The sequence below is a fragment of the Parambassis ranga genome, chromosome 12 (assembly GCF_900634625.1).
Source record: "Parambassis ranga chromosome 12, fParRan2.1, whole genome shotgun sequence".
NCBI lineage: Eukaryota > Metazoa > Chordata > Actinopteri > Ambassidae > Parambassis > Parambassis ranga.
The window spans coordinates 9,612,542-9,633,176 of record NC_041032.1 but is presented as its reverse complement, the minus strand read 5'-3'; the positions used below and the strand labels follow the sequence as shown (position 1 = coordinate 9,633,176).

The 20,635-nt window shown below is 41.0% G+C and overlaps 2 protein-coding genes across 3 annotated transcripts; one reads left to right on the top strand and one right to left on the bottom strand.

The window, feature by feature from the left end:
* Nucleotides 1-73: 73 nt before the first annotated feature.
* Nucleotides 74-2,109, bottom strand: mlana (melan-A). Its single transcript, XM_028418148.1, has 5 exons — nucleotides 1,937-2,109; nucleotides 1,205-1,297; nucleotides 975-1,071; nucleotides 745-852; nucleotides 74-364 (listed from the first exon to the last, which is right to left on the bottom strand). The coding sequence occupies exons 1-5, from the start codon at nucleotides 2,092-2,094 to the stop codon at nucleotides 296-298; spliced, it is 525 nt and encodes a 174-aa protein (XP_028273949.1). The 5' UTR covers nucleotides 2,095-2,109; the 3' UTR covers nucleotides 74-295.
* Nucleotides 2,110-3,433: 1,324 nt separating this feature from the next.
* Nucleotides 3,434-19,992, top strand: LOC114443577 (nipped-B-like protein). Of its 2 annotated transcripts, none has more exons than XM_028417749.1 (46): nucleotides 3,434-3,563; nucleotides 4,830-4,978; nucleotides 5,533-5,698; nucleotides 5,870-5,970; nucleotides 6,646-6,754; nucleotides 6,841-6,989; nucleotides 7,226-7,356; nucleotides 7,445-7,535; nucleotides 7,653-8,138; nucleotides 8,222-9,640; nucleotides 9,785-9,964; nucleotides 10,210-10,281; nucleotides 10,465-10,554; nucleotides 10,632-10,732; nucleotides 10,825-10,911; nucleotides 11,003-11,234; nucleotides 11,497-11,648; nucleotides 11,745-11,825; nucleotides 11,919-12,019; nucleotides 12,096-12,225; nucleotides 12,313-12,395; nucleotides 12,558-12,690; nucleotides 12,779-12,922; nucleotides 13,005-13,091; nucleotides 13,274-13,485; nucleotides 13,588-13,690; nucleotides 13,780-13,878; nucleotides 14,204-14,350; nucleotides 14,805-14,939; nucleotides 15,026-15,124; nucleotides 15,218-15,271; nucleotides 15,354-15,462; nucleotides 15,569-15,705; nucleotides 15,889-16,029; nucleotides 16,117-16,210; nucleotides 16,308-16,462; nucleotides 16,554-16,644; nucleotides 16,769-16,942; nucleotides 17,032-17,222; nucleotides 17,316-17,423; nucleotides 17,536-17,736; nucleotides 17,833-17,979; nucleotides 18,084-18,460; nucleotides 18,535-18,709; nucleotides 18,913-19,101; nucleotides 19,269-19,992. In XM_028417749.1, exons 2-46 carry the CDS (start codon nucleotides 4,915-4,917, stop codon nucleotides 19,626-19,628), a joined length of 7,887 nt encoding a protein of 2,628 aa, XP_028273550.1. In that variant the 5' UTR covers nucleotides 3,434-3,563; nucleotides 4,830-4,914; the 3' UTR covers nucleotides 19,629-19,992. The 2 variants fall into 2 exon arrangements, with proteins under 2 accessions (XP_028273550.1, XP_028273551.1); XM_028417750.1 differs by lacking the exon at nucleotides 3,434-3,563 and adding an exon at nucleotides 3,580-3,691.
* The last annotated feature ends 643 nt before the right edge of the window (nucleotides 19,993-20,635 follow it).

Genomic DNA, 20,635 nt, shown 5'->3' with positions numbered 1-20,635 from the left:
GCATGGAAATAAACAATGCGAGTGTCCCAAAACGGTGTGTTTGAGCTGCTTCCTTATACACAGACTTGGAGAGTACATTTTTAGTGTTTATTGAAGCAATTTACAGCATATAATTGTGTTCATTCATGGAAATAATTGTGATAGGAAACAATAGTTTAACCTATTAGTATGTTTTGCTACAAAGCGGTAGGAACCATATGAGTGATGTGAGATTAGATAAAGACAGAAAAGAAATACGTTTTTTGAGTTTGAAACTAACTGTCCACCCGCATCTACCCATCTGTTACGGTGTCCTTCAGGGTGAGTACGGGGGAGGCAGCGGCCCTGAGGAAATCTTTTCATAGGCTGGAGGAGCATTGGGAATCTGGAAAAGACAAATACATTCAAATGAAATAACAGGCAGGGGTTAAAGTTACTTATAAGTGATATTAAGTTTTACACACGTCTTATCTTGAATCACTGCCATTTAGATCTGACCTTCCTTTCACTTATACAACACGTGCAGATACATGTACTTTTCTTGGAACACTTTAATACCCCCCAGGCTGGTGCCATAATCTCTCCTTCAGGCATCCACCACATCAGCTTCACGTGCTCTACACTGTGATCAGAACTCAGGCTTTGTACTAAACAAGTGCTCTCTGTCTGAAATGTTAGCCTGTAGACTTAAGAGTCCCCTCATATGTATCCCATGAATTAAAAAATATGCAGGGTAAAATAAATGACCAGTTATTTGTCCCTCACCGCAGATCGGAAGCTGCCAAAGTCTGTGAGAGCCATTTTGTTTTCTGCTGAGGGTCCTGCCTCTGAGTACTGTCCTCCTGTGATACCTGACGAACCTGATCTTGGGCTCTGCAGGACAAAGATGTGCACAGAGTTGTGAGAAAACAGAAACGAGCACACAGTGATATATCACAGAATAAGGAGAGGGAAATAAAGTGAATAATGTGGAGTGAAATTTGATGAAGTCTCACCCTGATAATTTTGTAACCACTCCTCTTCTTGAAGTACCAACAGCCCAAGATGAAGAGTGCTGCCAGGATGATCACCAGCAGAGCTACACCCACCGCCCTGTCATGCACATATGACACAGATGTTAGGAAGACCTGTAATCCTGTCTGAGCAGTCTATGCTGTTTAGTCCTGCAGACAGCATGCAGTATAGCCTTATATACATCTCTGGTTTTAAGATGAAATAGACATACTCCTCAGCTCTGACAAATCCTCGTCTGCCGCTGGCAAAATATATGTTGAAGTCTCCACGAGGCATCCCGTCAGTACGATTGCACAACATCCAGCTGAAAGTCAAGAGGAAATGCTTATAGATACAAACCATTACAACATAGCAGCATATAGTGACTGCTTCACAGGTTCATGTTTGACCTCATCTCATCAATCAAATCATTTCAAAACAACAGCAGCATTTAGCATGGTTTCCCACAAGTGTGAATCTGCACAACTAAACTCATGCAACTAAATAACTTCTCTTAAGTTCTCTGATCAGAGCCTATATTGTTTAATCCGCTCTCTCTCTCTCTCTCTCTCTCACCTATGTTTTGAGTGATACTCTCTCACTCAGTGTAGTCAACAACTCAAGTGAATGTGGTTAAGTGGCCTGCAGAGTTTATCACTATTGTTATTTCCAGCACATATTAAAAATCCATGCCTGCTTTTTGTCATTTTATTAAAGCTACTTAAGGTTACCGTCAATGTGGGCAGTGAATGCAGCCAACACACATTACCTACAATCACTTGGTAGACAAGTAGTAAATTAATCGAAACTATATCGATCAGGCAAAGTGGCTCTGCTGCAGCACCTGTTACAGCAGCAGGAGATGTGAGGAATCAATCGATTACTGCAGCATCTATTTATCATGTTGAAAAATGTATATGCCGATAATAATATAGACTATAATGTAAACAGAGCACCGTCTTACCAGGTTGGACAGCCTATTTGGATCGCAGAGTAGAGTGCCTCTGGTTGGGACGCCTTTTTCAAGAAGACTGGCTCCACGGAGCTCTGTGTTATTTCACTCCTCAAATATGTTACCGCAGCGGTGTGCCGGGGAGCAAAGAGGGGCACACAAACCCTCATGACCGTCACGGGTTACAGACTCATGGTTAAACCCATTGAAGCAGAGTAATTACCGTGAAACCCCGCGGCCCTCAACGCAACATTATTATCCACTCGTGAAACTTACAGGCGTCAGCTGCTGGCCTTTCATATGAAAGAGAGGGCCAGAGTGTGTGTGTGTGAGAAAGAGAGGTTTATAATGCAGAATCTAAATTAAATCTAAATTAAACTTCTAGGTACACACCAATTTACACACATCACACATTTCACAAGGAAAAGCTTAATTAAATCAGAACTAATATGATTGTGTCATAACAATGCAACATAATGTCAGAATGCACACATATATAGGCTATTTTATTTTATATTTGTATATTTATTTATAATTAATCTGGGGTGGGCTACATGGAACAATCTGGTGGATTAAAATCAAGCAAATCCTCTGAGTGATATAGATTCAGAGTGTCTTTCTTTAATAAAGTTTGGTGTAGAATTACAGGCCTGTGTCTTCACATGAACATGGCATGAAATATAAAAGGGTGCTTGCTTATGATGGCTTTTTCTTTAGTCGTTTTTGTTTTGTTCTTGTTTTTTAAGTCTTCGAGCTCATGCTGAACTGTTGCCTATAGCACTAATACTGTTTTTCTCCACAAGAGGGAGACACCAAAACCTTCATGGGAAACTGAAACCAGTGCGTCTCAGGCTGAAATTTCTCTGTCCTCTGTTGTTGTTGAACGAGTTAATACAGTTGATGGATGTTTCAATCAGTCAATAGTTTAATGTCTGTTTGTTTGCAGCATGTGGGAAAGTCCGAAGAAAAAGAAGAGGGGGGACATTTTGTAGCTTTGGGCAAGGCATGGTTAAGTTTTCAGTGGAAGCTGATTGGCTGACTGTTGTGTGCTTGTTGTGATGACAAATCCGCATCACCTGCTGGTTCGATAGATAATAGAGATTATACAAAAGTGAATGTCATATGATTAAAAAAGAGAAGTTACTGCTGAATTAAATTCAGCATAATGTGTAGTTAAAGTGTAATAAACCTGTTATTAACCCCAGATTAATTCATAATTCCAGGATCGAATTATTGTCAGCAATAAAGGTAGAATCAGTGAAAAGACTTCTGTGTCTAAATCCATAGTCATCAAATAAACTACTGCTTTTTTAAAGTGTGCATTTTAAAAGAACGAGCTGTGGATCTTCTTTTTGAATGAGCTGGTACCTGAAGACACCTCCAACGTGTAATAAAGCCAGTATGAAAGGCGCACTCCCCACAGCTACATTCACCCCGAGGAGGAAGAAGAAGAAGAAAACCCTCCAGTCCTGTCGGGGATCGCTGTGGGAAGCTGTTTGAACAGTGGGACGGAGAGGGAGCTAGAGACTCTTCCCCAGTTCCAGCTGCCATCCTACTCCTGCTCCTCCCCCTCCTCCTCCTTGTCCTCCTCCTCTTCCACCACCACCAGAACCACTTCTCTTTCTCATCACATCCAGAGGTAAATAAGCTAGGTTCAACAGTAACAGCCTCCTTTTTTACAGGCAGATTGTTTACATTTCTGCATGCTTCTGCTTTGCCAACACACCAGACAGCCGCTGGAAAACGTTACCGAAACCAGCCAAGGGGGTAATTGTGATTTGTGATGGGGTCTTTGCTTTGTACCCCTGCCTCCTTTGCGTCGGGTCGGGGTTACGCTTCCTTAGGCAAGTCCGAGGTCCACTTTGTGAGCTAGAGATGCGTCGATGAAGGCCACTGTATATGTGAGGTGAAAGTCTAAACTAGTATGCGACCTATATGACGAAAAAAGAGCGATACAGTGTGAGAAACCCGCGGCTAGCTGGCTTTGATGCACTCCTGGTGATGCTAGCTAAGGCAAGTTCCAGATAAGGCTACACCTAGCCAGTTAGCATACATTAGCTACATCTCCAGTTGTTGCTAGCCGGCTAGCCGCGAGTTGATTTTAGTCACTTTCACAGGCGTCGTTACACTGCTTGTCCTGCTAACAAACGTCTAAAACGACAAAATAATAACAACAGAGTAATAATACGCTTACAACTGTTGTGAAGATATGCTAATGTAGCTGTTGTGGGTTCGGACAGTCCCGATTATCTTAACAGATACTGTAACAATAGAGGAATTAGAGATATAACAAGCTAACAGTTAGGGAGGTGTTATAAAATTGTATTTTGGTTGTGTTTGGCACGTTTCAGTTGATACAATAAATGTACGTTAACAAGTAAAAAGACATTAGAGGTTAAAGACGCAGAGACACAAACACACAACAGAACCTATTGAACTTTTGTAGCATTAATTCTACTAGATATGTCGCCATCCATTTGTAATGCACGACATAGTGTCTCTGTTTGGCTGCTAGCGTTGTTAATTGCCTTGCATTTGCTACTTTAGAGTCAACGGCTAAAATGCATACTTTGAACCTGGGTTTTTATGTGGGTAAAGGGAGACCAGGCAAGAGAATGGCTTTCTCACCAGAACCCTAAATCAATACCTGATAAAGACATGCCCAGGCTTGCTTTAGGGCCTGTATAATCTGTCTAGTCAGAGAGAGAGAGAGAGAAAAAGAAATATGTTGGCACTGTAATGATGCCCACTCGTGAGCTGACACCGTTTTGAATCCCCATGTGAGAAAAAGCACCCTTTATTATCTGAAAAATATGAAGCCATTAGAAAAAAATGTTGCATGCATGCAATGGCCTCCAACCTTGTCAAGAGTGAACATCCTTGTTGCCACCTTTTGTCTTTGCAGCTCTTTGGAGATGTGACGAATAGGAAGAGATTGGTGATATTGAGAAGCCTGTGCATTGACACGACCTCTTGACCTCATCTTCAGCATGAATGGTGACATGCCTCATGTTCCCATCACTACTCTTGCTGGAATTGCTAGCCTAACAGACTGTAAGTGCAACACTGTCTCACTGGTGCTGTTCACGCAGCTTAAACACTAACATTTAAAACAAGCTGTGGCAAAACTAAGGATTACTTGACCGCCAAGCAGGCCAAACTTTTCTGGGCATGTCGTTATATGAAGAGCAAAATAGTAGTAATTGTGATGCTTCTCACTAGTGGTGATTTCAGAGCAGAGAGAGGTGAAGTGGCTTGCTGGACATTTATGATGAAGGGAGATTGAAGGCTTAAGGACCCCAGACTAGTTAGCACAATGTCACAAAGCAGTTATTTTTTCTCGGATTGTATTGTATTGATTTGTAGTAATATTTAAGGCCTTTTGATTAAATGTAAAAATAAAATGTTTATTACACAATTACATCATTCACATAAAGACTGAGGCTTTTAAAGTATTCATTTGGATTAGAAATGTCACTACATCTGCAGTTTTACAAGAAAACCTACCATCTTTATGATGTAAACTACATTTTAAATGCTTTTCCCAAACTGTTATATTTTGTAATTTCTACCAACCCTGCTTTATATTTTTTTCATCATCTTGTCAGTGTTGAACCAGCTGCCTTTGCCTTCTCCTCTCCCTGCTACCACTGCTAAGAGTCTTCTCTACAATGGAAGGATCTCTGAAGAGGTCAGCAGCCTGCTGGTGTGTCGAGACGAGAATCTGGTGACTCAGCTGGCGCATAGCCTTAACCAGGTCTCCACCGAACACATGTAAGTGCCTCTAACTCTATATTTCCTGCCTCACTGCAGTTCTAGTCTTGGAGGAGAAAATCTTAATTCTTTCTTGCATAATTACTACAGAGTGTTTGCTTAGAAGTGCCATCATTTTTACTTCTGTTGGCTGTCATATGTGTGTGGACTGTTCTTTTGTTTGCTTTCCAGAGAGTTGAAGGACAACTTGGGGAACGATGAGCCTGAAGGTGAAATGCCCTTGCTTCTACAAACCTTGCTGTCCAGGAACCCCAAAATCTTCAGGGACAAAAGTATGTTAACCAAGTGCAAGGTTTTTGGGTGACAAGGAGGAAACACTGACTACATTTACATGTACACCAAATTTTGCTGATTGTCCATATATTTAGTTTATGCAATACTCTGAATAAGATGATTCCCAGGCCAGAGCATTGAGACTTGTTAGCATTAGCATGCCATTTATGCCAGGAACCCCTTGGAGAGTTTGGATCATAGTCTGTAGCCAGGACTGGTGGCAAATAGTAGTGATTCATTCAGCAGAATTCACAGGTGGAGACTGGAAAGAAAGTTGCCACATGTCATCAGCCCGTTCAACAAACCCAAGCTGTTGCCAGCTGCCAGAAAATGCTATGTGGGATGATTAAGGTGTTTACAAGCTGTAATAAAGCAGCAAAGATTGGCATACTCCACATCTTAAATTGATTATTGTACTACCAGTATGACCTTAATTTGGCTAAGATAACCACAAAAGTCTGTTTACATGGCAGTGTCTTAGAGTATGCTCGTGTTCCGGTTAATGTTGGAATAATGGGTTGTGTATAAAACAGTCACTGTGACAACGCTGCGTACACTTGAGCACAGTGTGTGTTCTCTTCCTGGTTGTACTCTTTGTTACTGCTGTATTCAATACATGATCATTTAATGGGTCTGCATATGATCAACTCATCATTTGCTGTCTTATTTCTTAGGTGTAATGCAGCAGCCAATGATGCAACAATATAAGATTTCTCAGAATCAAGTCCATGGGAGTCCAGCTTCAAACTATCAGCAGACCTCTGTTCCACAAAGCCCCTCTGGGTAAAGCAGTGCCTCCTCTTTGCCAGAAATGAAGCAGCTGAAGCCCCAGTACTTCTACTACAACTATTTTTCCTCCTCTTTTACAGATGCTTTACATCCCCTCAGTCTGGATCAGGTACTCGGTTTGTACCCCAGCAGAACAGTCCTATACCCAGTCCCTATACCCCTCAGAGCCCTGCAGATTACATGCAGTACAATCCACCCAGCTATTCCCAACACCAATCAACACAGCAAGGTGAGTACAAATTCTAATTAAGAGAAAAAATGTCAGCTGCTTGTCACAACTCGGAAAGTAATGCAGACAGCAAATAGCAATCTTTTAATATCAAATGAAAGTTTTGAAATTTACTTAGTGTTTATTATGTACTTGTTCTTGGGTTTCCAGCACAGGACATGATTTATCTATCTGATAAGAGAATGTGAGGCCTTGCCAGTTAGAAAAATATTAACTTGAGATTGTTCTTTTTTTAGTTGCCAGTGGTGTAAGAAATATCCATGACAACAAAGTCTCTGGACAGCTATCAAGTAATTCATCTAATCATAATGCCAGACTCGCCTCAGATGAAGAGTACATGAACGTGGCTCACAGACTGGGAAATGAGGTAATGTGAAAAGTCAAGATATCCTCAACTGAACCTCAGCAGACACTGGCTGTTAAAAAGTAAGAATAAATGTCCTGTATTCCAATAGGAGAACGACTCCTCCATGAAGGCTGCTGCATTTTCAGTTAAATCACCTCATCCCGCATGTTCCTCTGCTGGCAATGAAGAGACTGCAAAAAGTATGCTGCCCTAGCAACAAGTTGATTCTTCATAATCTGAAATCAAAAATAACACACCACTGCCTTGACTTTCTTTCTGTTGATCATGTTTCTTTCTATCCTTTTGTGTCTCACCAGGATGTAGACCTCCTCTTATCATGCAGTCACCTCCATCTGACCCACTCATCAACTCAGTTGACCGCAGAAAGAAGCAGAGGGAGAGGAGTAAAGAAGACAACGAGCAGATGGACAGAAATGCCTTGTATGACATAGTTAGCAGTCCATCAAAAGACTCTGCCAAGCTCACTTTAAAACTGTCCCGAGTGAAGATTCCAGACAATGATCAGTCTGAAGAACTTCACCCTAGAGCACATGCAGACCATGGAACGGTTGTGATGAATAATAATCAGTTGTCAAGGACTCCACAGGACCTTTCACACAAGTTAGGGGTCGAGGAGCATATACTGCCACAGCAGATTGCTGTGCATCCAAATACTGAGAGCAGAGTCGTCAGTGGAAACATGTTTGATGATTCTGAAATAGATGCTCTTGCAGACATTGATAGAATAGAACCTGAGACAACTGGTGAGCGAGAACGATATTCTAAAGATGTCCAAGATAAAGGTGAATTTCTTCTTCTACATTGTATCTTCTTGCATGATTCATGCCCTAAAGCTTAAGTTGAGCTACAGTGTTTTTTGTTACAGACAAGCCCCTGAAAAAACGGAAGCAAGACTCGTTTCCTCAGGAACCTGGAACAGATGCAAGTGAGATGCCTAGTGTACACGGGGGCAACAGTGTTAGCAAGCTGACAGCCAAGAAGACAAGCACTGAAAGTAATGGTGCCAGTCGGCCAGCTTTGATGGTCAGTATTGATCTTCAACAAGCTGGCAGAGTAATAGGACAGCCTGTAGTGGTCCTGGAACCACAGCAGCTGTGTGAGGATCATTTACTTCAGCTGAAGTTAAACACAGATGCAAATGTCAATAAAGTTGTTGAAAACAGACCTGGGATCATCAAAAAGCGCCCTGACAACCCCCAGAAGTCAGGCTCAGGTGGACCACCGGAAGTCCAGAAACTGAAGCAGGAAATCCGACGTGAATCAAAACACAAACATGACAACAAAACTGACAGCGGCAAAGGACACTCAGATGACAGGCGACCAGACGTGTCACGTCAGAAACACGACAAGCATTTAGACTCACGCCACAAAGAGGAAAAGTACCACGACAGCCACAGATCCCATGTAAGCAAACCTGAAACCCCAAAAACCACAAACAAAGCTGAGCGCAACTTCAGGCATGGAGAAGACAAAGGCAGGGATCGAGAAAAGGACAGAGACAAACACAGAGATAGGGACAGAGGAGAAAAAGACAAAAATAGAGAAAAAGACAGAGACAGAGAAAAAGATAGAGAACGGGAAAAAGACAGAGGGGCGGCTAGAGACAAAGATAGAGAATGGGAAAAGGACAGAGGTATGGTTAGAGACAAAGACAAAGACCGGGAGAAGGACAGGAAACACAAGATGTCCAGAGAAAACTTGAACAGAAACTCACCTGACCAAGATGGTAAACCTGAAAATGCTACAGTGAAGCATGATAAAAGCAGAAAATCAGCTGACCTCAATGGACGGCAGAGGACAGGCAGTTCCAGCTTTCAACCCCCCCAAAATAAAGAACAGAGGAAAAGTGGGGATGGCAGCAGTGGAAACAAACGGCTGTCCTCTGAGACAAAACCTAGTGAGTTCCCTTCATACTTGCTGGGCCAAGTCAAGTCAGGAAGCCTGAAGAACTTTGTGATTCCTAAATTGAAACGGGATGGGAAAGATAAAAATCCTGAAGTTCAAGAGAAAGTGGTAGACAGCTGGAGCGAACCGCGAGTAAGGCTGGAGAGGGTGTCATTGGTGGAGAACTTAAACAAAGGAGCTAAACCCGTTGTCGTGCTGCAGAAACTCAGTGTTGATGAGGTGAAAAGGATGATTAAAGAAAGCCGGAATGCACACAGCTCCAGATGGGAGAAGGCAAATAAGCGGGCACACAGTATGATTAGTAAAAAATCCAAATATGCTGAGGTGAACTCAGATGATGATGACGATGACAGCAATGATGATGACGCTGACAGTGAGTGTGAGTAATAAACCCAACATTATCTAGTGTTGTTGAATTTTATTTGATGTCATTGAATTTAATGACATCAAATAAAATGTAATATTGTTTTATTTTTAAAATCAAAAGTTTAGCTGGCAGCTGACATCCCTGTTATTGTTTTAGCTGCAAGGAAAAGGTATAAGAAAAACCACGATAAATCCTGGACGTGTGAAGAGAGGAAAGGTTCTGGAGTGCACCGTCGAAGTGGAGGTTTTCACGATGCTCGTCATGGATCAGGAAGCCGTCATCGTGATTGGAGAGAAGATTCAGGCGAGGACTCTCCCCCACCAAGCCTAAATGATGGTGAGGTTTTCCCAGTGTTTCTGTGAATGGAAAAATACAACAGACAAAATATGCAAATTATGTCAAATTGTGGTTCTTGGTTCTGACAGCTAGCATCATTCAGATTATTGTAATTTGAAATTATCACTCAGGCAAGTCCCAGGGGTAGTTTGATTACTAGATCCAAGTCTTTCACTATTAAATAATGGTTGCTTGGTGCGGTAAGGGTTTGTATCCTGTTGTTAATTTGTTTTCTTTTTGATCAGTTGCAAGAAAAATGAAGAAAAAAGAGAAGCAGAAGAACAGGAAGGTGTTTGACTCCAGGCTGACTCCAGAAGGTATTGATGTACAACTTTAAATCATATATTATTATGTTATGTGCTATCTACTGCACAAAACTACACAAAAAACTGTTGCAGTTGATCTGTTCATCAGTTGCAGTAAACAATTTTCTACAAGAACCGTCATGGTTATTGTTTTAACATGCTATAGTAACCAGCTTGTTTACATGAATTTAACAGAAATGATGGAGTCCTCCACATTTAAGAGATTTGCATCCAGCGTGGACAACATTCTTGAAAACCTAGAGGATGTGGACCTGACTGCCGCAGGTATGTCTCCAATCTTTCTGACCAAGTGACAAGCGTTGAAATGAGATGACACCTTTGGAACTGTTTCTTTCAAACAGATGATGATGAGATACCTCAAGAGCTATTACTTGGAAAGCAGCAGCTGAGTGAGCTGGGTAGCGATTCTGCCAAGATCAAAGCATTGGGTATTTTTAACAAGGTAAGAAGAGTTTATATTACAAATGTTTAGTGTTTTTTCAAGCCTGTCAGTTCAGCATGGTTACACTGACTTTTCATCTTTGTGGTTCACAGTTTTCATCGAGCAAGCTGGTAAAAATTTTGAATATCTTGGAGAAAAACATTCAGGACAGCGTCAAACTCTCCACATTGATAAATCATGTAAGTTGCCGGTCTGATATTATTGATATGTCAAATTTTAAAAGGTAAAATGATAGATATAAATATTTACTATATTTGCTTATTTTTTTAGGATAATGATTCCATGGATGAGGAGCGGTTGTGGCGTGATCTTATCATGGAGCGGGTGACTAAATCTGCTGATGCCTGTTTGACTGCGCTCCACATAATGACATCTCCTCACATGCCCAAAGCCGTGTATATAGAGGATGTAATTGAGAGGGTGTTGCAGTACACCAAGTTTCACCTGCAAAACTCGTTGTACCCTCAGTATGACCCAGTCTACAGAATGGATCCCCATGGAAGTAAGACAGTTTTACTTTGTTTGTCTAAGAGTGCAGTATTCCTGGTTTTTGCATGATTTTGGATTGTCTAATGATGAGTCCAAACTCAGTCCAAAATCTGCTTATATGATCAGATAAAAGATAAAAATCAGCTGAAGTAGGTAACTGTGAAATGTCTGCTACACAATATCTTTGTTGTTATATTTCCTAACATGAGACTTAAAATGTGATATCACAGATTTTTGTTATTGTCGTTGCACCCAATCTTCTTCTCCTCACACAGGTGGTGTACATACTTCAAAGTCCAAGAGAGCCAAGGGGCCCACCCACAAACAGAAAGTGGTAGTCATGCTCTACAACAAAGTTTGTGATATCATCAGCAGCGTGTCGGAACTCCTTGAGATCCAGCTGCTTACAGACACCACAATTCTCCAGGTGTGATTCTCACTCTGTCTTACCAACACTGCACTTGGCCTTGTGTTACCCCTGACTGTTGAGCTCTTGCATAACTGACTACTTTCTGTTCATCAGGTGTCAACCCTTGGAATTACACCATTTTTTGTGGAGAATGTCAGTGAACTACAGTTGTGTGCCATCACACTAGTGACAGCAGTAAGTTGTCAGTGCTGTGTTAGTTTAGTGTTCAAATTGATTACAGCATCTCTGCTGGTGTGTATTGATTCAGTTTTTTTACTCTTTTTTTAGGTCTTCTCCCGTTACGAGAAGCACAGGCAGCTGATTCTCGAAGAGATTTTCACTTCACTGGCTAGACTGCCTACTAGTAAACGCAGCCTCAGAAACTTCAGGTAACTGTAACTTAAATAAATGTTTCCTTAGTAAAGAGAATCTGATTGAAAATCCTAAAATTTCATACCTCCCCAGGCTAAACAGCGGTGACTCAGATGGAGAGTCTGTGCATATCCAGATGGTTACAGCCCTTGTTCTTCAGTTGATCCAATGTGTGGTTCACCTTCCTTCTGAGCAAGAGACAGAGGAAGAACAAAATAAGAAGGTAACTGCCAAAGATTTAACAGAAAGGTTTTCAAAAAGTTCTTTTGATTAACATTTTTTTTTACTAATTGGACCTCCTTTTTTCTAGGTGGATAAAGATGTCTTTGTCACAAACTCCTATGAAACTGCCATGAGGACAGCTCAGAACTTCCTATCAGTGTTTCTCAAGAAGTAAGTCATTGTTTCTGTTCTTGCTAACATGATGATAACATGACATGTTGCTCAGATCTATTGTCTCAGTTGTTTATGTTGTTTGGCATTTTTTGTACAAGTACAACGGCTTTGGCTGTAAAATAGACCATAAGGTCCAATGTTCAAAAATGTGTATTTCAGGTGTGGGAGTAAACAAGGAGAGGAGGACTACAGGCCTCTGTTTGAGAACTTTGTTCACGACTTGCTGTCTACAGTCAATAAGCCTGAGTGGCCTGCAGCTGAGCTGCTGCTCAGTTTACTAGGCCGGCTGTTGGTGAGTAGCATCATTCACTGGTAATCTGTCCAGCAAAAGATGCTATTAAAGTTTGTTTTCATTCATTTTCCATTGTTTTGTGCTCCAGGTGCACCAGTTCAGCAACAAGCAGACAGAAATGGCACTCAGGGTGGCATCGCTTGACTACCTCGGTACAGTTGCTTCTCGCCTGCGAAAAGATGCTGTCACAAGCAAAATGGACCAAAAGGCTATTGACCGCATCCTGAAAGAGGTAGGCAGAGTCAGTACAGATGTACACCAACAGAGGTATTGAACTGCCCTTCAAACACACAACATTTTATGTCTCTTCATAGACTCCTGGCAATGATGAGATACAGCAACTCCAAAAGGCTTTGCTAGGCTTCCTGGATACGAACATTGAGACTGATCCAGCACTTGTGGTGAGTGTTGAATTTTCATTTACTCAATTATGGAAAGAGTTATAAATATAACTTGCACCCCTTGCACTGCTGTTAGTTGTAGTTCTTAAGTTGCTTGACTTAGGGAAGGTGTGTTTAAATACATACAGAGATTTTTCTTTGTCTGACTTTTATCATCATATTTATGTGTTTGTTTCATCCAGTTTGCCAGGAAGTTTTATATTGCACAGTGGTTTAGGGACACTACAAGTGAGGCCGAAAAAGCGCTGAAGTCTCAAAATGACGATGAAGACGAAGGTCGGTTTCATTCCAAGGATGTTGACTCAACTGGGGAGATTATGCAGAGGGCCGAGGCACGGAAGAAATTCCTCCGAAAAGTTATCAAGACTTCACCATCACATTTCAGTACTCTGAGGTAAATTACTGCTTCAGTCTGGAACCCTGCAGTAATTTGCTGTTTGACCTGATATTATCTTGATCTCAAACTGCCCTCTTGACTTGTTTTTTCTTTTTTCAGGATAAACTCTGACACAGTGGACCATGAGGACTGCTGTCTCATTGTCAGATATCTGGCCTCTATGAGGCCATTTGCGCAGAGTTTTGATATTTATTTATCACAGGTATGAAGATTGATTTAACATAAACATGGATAGGAGAATATATCGTCTCAGATGTCAGATTTTTTTTCTTTCTCTGTTTCTTAATATAGATTCTGAGAGTACTGGGTGAGAGTGCTATTGCAGTCAGAACTAAAGCAATGAAGTGTCTGTCTGAGGTAGTGGCTGTGGATCCAAGTATTCTGGCACGGGTAAGTCATTCTATATCGGCTTCCACATAACTCTTGTACTATGTCTGCACAGAAGGTTATTCAGCTGTGTTTTTCTGCCATCAGTCTTATTTGTTTGTCAGACAGAACAGACCCTCGTATTAGTATTTTAATTAATCCAGCAATCTAAAGAGGCAGTGTCAGACTGGCCTTTTTTCCTGTACTACTGTTTGTTGAGCTCTGGGTGCCAGTATGTTACTACACCACTACATGCCATTAAGTTACTGAAATGATGGATTTAAAGCAGTCATTACAGATTTTTTATTATTATTGTCTGACTAACCTCATATATTTGTTGCTTTTTTAGTTGGATATGCAGCGTGGGGTTCATTGTCGCCTCATGGACAACTCCACCAGTGTGCGAGAGGCCGCTGTTGAGCTCCTGGGCCGTTTTGTGCTAAGCCGACCTGAGCTCATTGAGCAGTACTATGACATGCTCATTGAAAGGATATTGGTAATTTATCAAGTTTTTTTTCTCCCCCCTGCTTTATCAAAGACATGTTCTGTGTTATAAGCAGTCTATATCTAATTTTACATATGTTAAAGTTTTAATTGATTTGGCCGTATTAAGGGTTTATGAAAGGAAAAGACAGCATTGATCATGAAGTAGTCTCAAGTGGAGCTTTGTCCACAACTATAGCAAAGTGTGACAACAAAGTTCACCTGAAGCCCAAAAGTTCAGCTGAGGTGAAATCATATTTTTCCTCACAGTGCCACCTAAAGATCAAATGAAGAACTGCTGCAGTCTGACAGTTCAAAATAACTATGGCAAAAAAATGTATGTTGTGATGTGGTTATTTTTTAATTCTGTTTTCACAACACAGTGGATACAGTGATTAGATATTTTTCTGTTTTAACAGTTCATGATAAAAATGGATTAATATTGAGCTGTCTCTGTCTTCACACAGGACACGGGTATCAGTGTGAGAAAAAGGGTCATTAAGATCCTCAGGGACATATGCCTGGAGCAGCCAGACTTCCACAAGATCACTGAGATGTGTGTGAAAATGATTCGAAGGGTCAACGATGAAGAAGGCATCAAGGTTTGTTTTCATTTTTTTGAGAAGGCCTTTTACAAGTGGCGCTCCTTGGTGTACAATATGTCTCACAACATGTTTTTTCTGTGCAGAAACTGGTGAATGAGACATTCCAGAAACTCTGGTTCTCTCCCACACCCAGTCATGACAAAGAGGCCATGACGAGAAAGATCCTGAACATCACAGATGTGGTGTGTATTATTGAGACTACAAACATTTATGTGTCCTAAGAAACGCTCTGAGTTTAGACATACTCATAATTGAATCTTCTGATTTCATTCTAGGTGTTGGCATGTAAAGATTCAGGCTATGATTGGTTTGAGCAGCTTCTCCAAAATGTGAGTAACATTTGTTCTTTTCATGTATCACATTTATTCTTGTCTAACGCCTCATTTAACTGTTTGGGCTGTGATTGTGTAGCTGTTTAAGTCAGAGGAGGATGCCTCCTACAAACCTGCCAGGAAGGCCTGCATTCAGTTGGTGGACAACCTAGTGGAGCATATACTAAAATATGAAGAGTCTGTTGCAGGTGAAATTTTTTTTAAAGAAATATATATAGTTGTAAAAAAAATTGTAATTGCTCAATTACCTAATTGCTTATTTTACTGTTACAAATGTCATTTTCTGTTTCCTAGACTGTGAGGACAAAGGGGTCAACTCAGGTCGTCTGGTAGCATGCATCACCACTCTCTACCTGTTCAGCAAAATCAGAGCACAGTTACTGGTCAAACACGCTATGACTATGCAGCCTTACCTGACCACCAAGTGCAATGTAAGTACCATGGAGTTTATAGTGAGTATATACTTTGTTTTAACTTGCTGAAATGTGGTCATTTTTTTTATTTTAGTGGATTATGTTCTGTTGTATTATAGCACCATCTAGTGTCAGCCACATGATAATGCAAAGATTTGACACAGTTGTACAAGTGCTTCATATTGATGTTAAATGTTTCAGACTCAGAATGACTTCATGGTGATATGCAATGTGGCCAAGATTCTGGAGCTGGTTGTACCACTGATGGAGCACCCAAGCGAGACTTTCCTCACTACTATAGAAGAAGACCTGATGAAACTTATCATCAAATACGGCATGACGGTCTGTCTCACTCTGCTTAAATCAACATAAAAATAGATGTGAAATGACAGCACAGTGTCATAATATAATTTTTTATGTCTGTCTCAGGTTGTGCAACACTGTGTGAGCTGTCTTGGTGCAATCGTGAATAAGGTCACTCACAACTACAAGTTTGTTTGGGCTTGTTTTAATCGGTATTATGGTGAGGATTTTTATGTGTACATTTTTCATTTTATTTTTATGGTCGAAGAATAAAATGGATGATTCAGTTCTGACATAATGACTCTGTCATTTCACAGGCGCTCTTGCAAAACTCAAGACCCAACACCTGGAGGACCCCAACAGCTCTACTCTGGCTGCCAACAAACCTACTCTTCTTCGCTCACTGTTTACTGTGGGAGCTCTCTGTCGACACTTTGATTTTGACCAAGAAGAGTTTAAGGGTGCCAACAAGGTAAATGCAAGCATCTGTTTTGAATGTTATACTTAGAACTGCTATAAATCCTATTCTGATATGACTCTTTTTGTGTGTTTTCCTCCTTTAGATCATCATCAAGGATAAAGTGTTGGAGCTTCTGCTCTACTTCACCACTCATGAAGATGAGGAGGTCCAGATCAAGGCCCTCACAGGTCTAGGTATGTATTTAACCTCAGTATTCATACTGTCATGAGGAATTTATATGAACTTTGCATTTGTCTTTAGCTTTGACTTAAGGTATCTCAGTCGTGACTCCTGGATTTACATTTCTTTCTGTTGAAGGGTTCCAATTCATCATGCACCCAGAGCTCATGTTTGTGCAGGACGTGAAGGTTCTTTATAACACAATCCTGTCAGATGAGAGCAGTTCGGTCAATTTGAAGATCCAGGTGCTCAAAAACCTGCAGACATACCTGCAGGAGGAGGACTCTCGAATGCAAGAGGCTGACCGGGAGTGTAAGTTCAACAAGTCAATTTCATGTGGTCATATACACAAAGATTATAACATCTGCAGACTGATCGTGCTGTTGTGTTTGTTGATTCAGGGAAGAAGAAAGCCAAGCAGGAGGATCTAAAGGAAATGGGTGACATCTCGTCAGGCATGAGCAGCTCCATAATGCAGATTTACCTAAAACAAGTGCTGGATTCCTTTTTCCACTCGCAGTCCACTGTGCGGCACTTCGCCCTGAGCGTCATTACACTGACACTCAGCCAGGGCCTCATCCATCCTGTGCAGGTGTGTTCACAATCTTACCCCACATTTCTCTGCTATACGGAATACACCATGAGCTGCTCACAGATGAAAAACTATTGGTGTTTATTTTTTTAGTGTGTGCCCTACCTGATTGCCATGGGAACTGACCCGGAGCCAACCATGAAAAACAAGGCTGATCAACAACTGGTGGAGATTGACAAGAAATATACGGGCTTCATCCACGTGAGTGGCTGCTGGTTCATTATTCATACACTTGCCCCTGGGCCAAATCATTTTAAAGCTGTTAAATCATTGTGTGCAAGAAAAATCATATTATCTCTCTTTGTATTCACAGATGAAAGCTGTTGCTGGGTTGAAGATGTCATATCAGGTGCAACAGGCCATAAAGGGATCCAAAGAAGCAATAATCCGAGGTTTTCGCCACGATGACTCAGACTCTGCTCTTTGCTCTCATCTCTACACATTAGTCAGAGGGAACCGACAGCACAGACGGGCTTTCCTCATTTCCCTGCTTAACCTGTTCGATGACAGCTCTGTAGGTTCACTTCCCTGCTTTTGAGTGGTTAAGGTTTTTATAGAGACATTATACCCTTGTCATTTATATTGTTTTTACTTTGTCTCCCCCTTGCAGAAAACAGAGGTGAACATGCTTCTGTTCATAGCAGACAACTTGGCCTGCTTCCCTTACCAGACGCAGGAGGAGCCTCTTTTCATCATGCACCATATCGACATTACACTGTCTGTTTCTGGTAGCAACCTGCTGCAGTCTTTCAAGGAGGTTTGTTTAGTTTTTTATAGTGTTTCAGAAGATAAAAGTCTGCCCCTGCTTAATTCCATCCATTATATAAGATCTGTGTTTGAGTGATTTTGTTGTCTATGCAGTGTTTACGAAAGGAGCCTGTAAGACATGCCAAGAAGATGAAAACAAAAAAGAAGAAGAAGAAGAAGAAGAAGCATTCTCGGAGGAGAAAACACAGCTCTAATGATGAGGATGATGAACACAGCAGTAGCCAGTCCAGCAGCAGCAGCAGCAGCAGCAGCAGCAGCAGCAGTAGTAGTGATGATGATGACGATGATGCAGGCAACAGGCAAAAGAAATCTGTGGATTCTGACTCTGACATGGACGATGAGGATGCAGTGATGGTTCGCCTTCCTGAAAACACCGGCCCTCTGCTGGAATTTGCTAGTGCTTCACAAGGTATTCTGCTTCTGCTGGTGCTCAAGCAGCATCTGAAGAATCTGTATGGCTTCTCAGACAGGTAGGCCACAAACAACAGCTGCTAATTTAACTGTTCACATAATGCAAACTTAACTGACCAATTTGGTGTTGCAGCAAAGTCCAGAAGTATTCACCGACAGAGTCTGCCAAAGTTTATGATAAGGCAGTGAACAGGAAATCTAAGGTGCACTTCAACCCTCGCCAGACACTGGATTACCTGAAACATGATCTCGCCAGAACAGAGCTCAGCTACGAGACCAAGAGGGACATTGTGAAGCAGTATTTGGATGTAAGCATTCACTTCATTTATGTGTCTGTCAGTGTTTTGTCTGATGGTGCACAGAATACAGTATTTTACTGATTTTTAAGGTCACACAGACCATCTATGCACCTAAGATCCACTGCAGTTACCCATAGCAATCTGACAGTGTTTCCATCCATTTTTGAAGCAGATCTAGATCCGCTTATGTATTTTCACCTTTTATTACCTAGTTCAAGTTACTGATGGAGCACTTGGATCGTGATGAAGAGGATGAGGAAGGTGAAGCAAATGCAAATGCCCGAAACAAAGCCATCACTTCACTGTTGAGGGGCCCAAAACCTCGGAACCACAACCACAGCAATCACACTGCTCAAGTGGACACAGAGGATGAGGACAGTGAGGATGATGATCCCCCTGCAGTAAGGCTTGGCTTAAGTAAACTAAAGAGTCACCTAGATAAGCTGTCTTTCTTATTACTTTGGGAAAACATGGCAAAACTTCCTAGAATTTTACAGTGAACTGATACAGTGAAACTGGAAAATGTTCAGCTCTGCATATGTTAACTTAACACTACTTTTGTCCACAGCGAAAACCAAGAAAAGGCAGAGATTCTACAGAGGATTCAGGTCACAAGAACGAGACAGTGGAGGTTAAGGACGTCATTGCTATCTGCTGTCCAAAATACAAAGACAGACCACAGATCGCCAGGGTCATCCAGAAGACAAGAAACGGCTACAGCATACACTGGATGACTGGAACTTATTCTGGACCCTGGGCTGTGGCAAAGAAACGGGACGGTCGCAAAAAGGTGCCTTGGGTGGACAATATCAAGGAGTCAGACATTATTTACAAGAAAATCTCCTTGACAAGTGGACAGAAGCTCACAAACAAAGTGGCACAGACGTTACGGGCGCTATATGCTGCCAAGGAGGAGACTAAGAGTTAAATGAAAAATTACTCACACAGACACCCCTCCCCACCCATATCAATGGTTCAAATAGGTTATATACAGAAAGAAAGTGAAATCTCTTTAGATGTAAGGCGGTGATGGAGGAACAGTATTGTGAACACTGATCTGTTTAAATACAGACATGTTGAGGTTTGACACAAGAAGGAAATGTTTGGGAAAACATTGTGTGGGAGTTCCTTCGCTGTTGTGCAGCAACTTGGTTGTTTGATTTTTACTCCCACTGTACCATAGTTTAACTAAATTCATGTTTATATCTGAACATAATTCTGTAAAAAAAAAGTGAATGTTGGAAATTAGTGTATTGACGATGTTCTTAATAAAAGTGTTTTTGGAATTTAAACTAGCACCAGATGGATTTATTCACTTGATCTGAGCTCATACGACTTCCTTTTGTCTTGTTTTCAACATTTTGTTGTTTACCCCCACTGTGTAACGGACTGTTTCTTTGATAATTTATTTATGTTCAGTGCAGTATCTGTGCCTATATTGTTTTTAATATAGATTTTGATGTTATAGAGCACAGTGCAACAAAAAAGTGATCCCCCACTCTTCTTGTTGACAAATACTGCAATAAATTTTTCTTACGGCTTTGTTATTTGTTGCTTGTGCTTTTTTTACTCTCACATCAGAGTGTTGTGTAATTTTCAGTCATCAGTGTGTGATTTTTTTTTCTGCCTGGTTATGGTTGCTATGGTTTTATTATGTGTTAGAGATTAAGGCTGACAAGTATTAAGCGTTCACTTCTGAAAGCACGACAAGCTTGCACTGCTAAACTAAAATTAACATAACAAATTTTTTTATAAATCTCAAATTTAATGTAGTCATGTGAGTATAAAAACATATACCAGGTTTTAAATAGATGGTGCCATGTTAGGGATTGGTGATACAAGTGAAAGGTATTGCTTTTGTTTCATAAATATATTTATTCATATTATTTAGTTTACTTCTAAATTATTTGATCTTATTAAATATAAATATTGGTT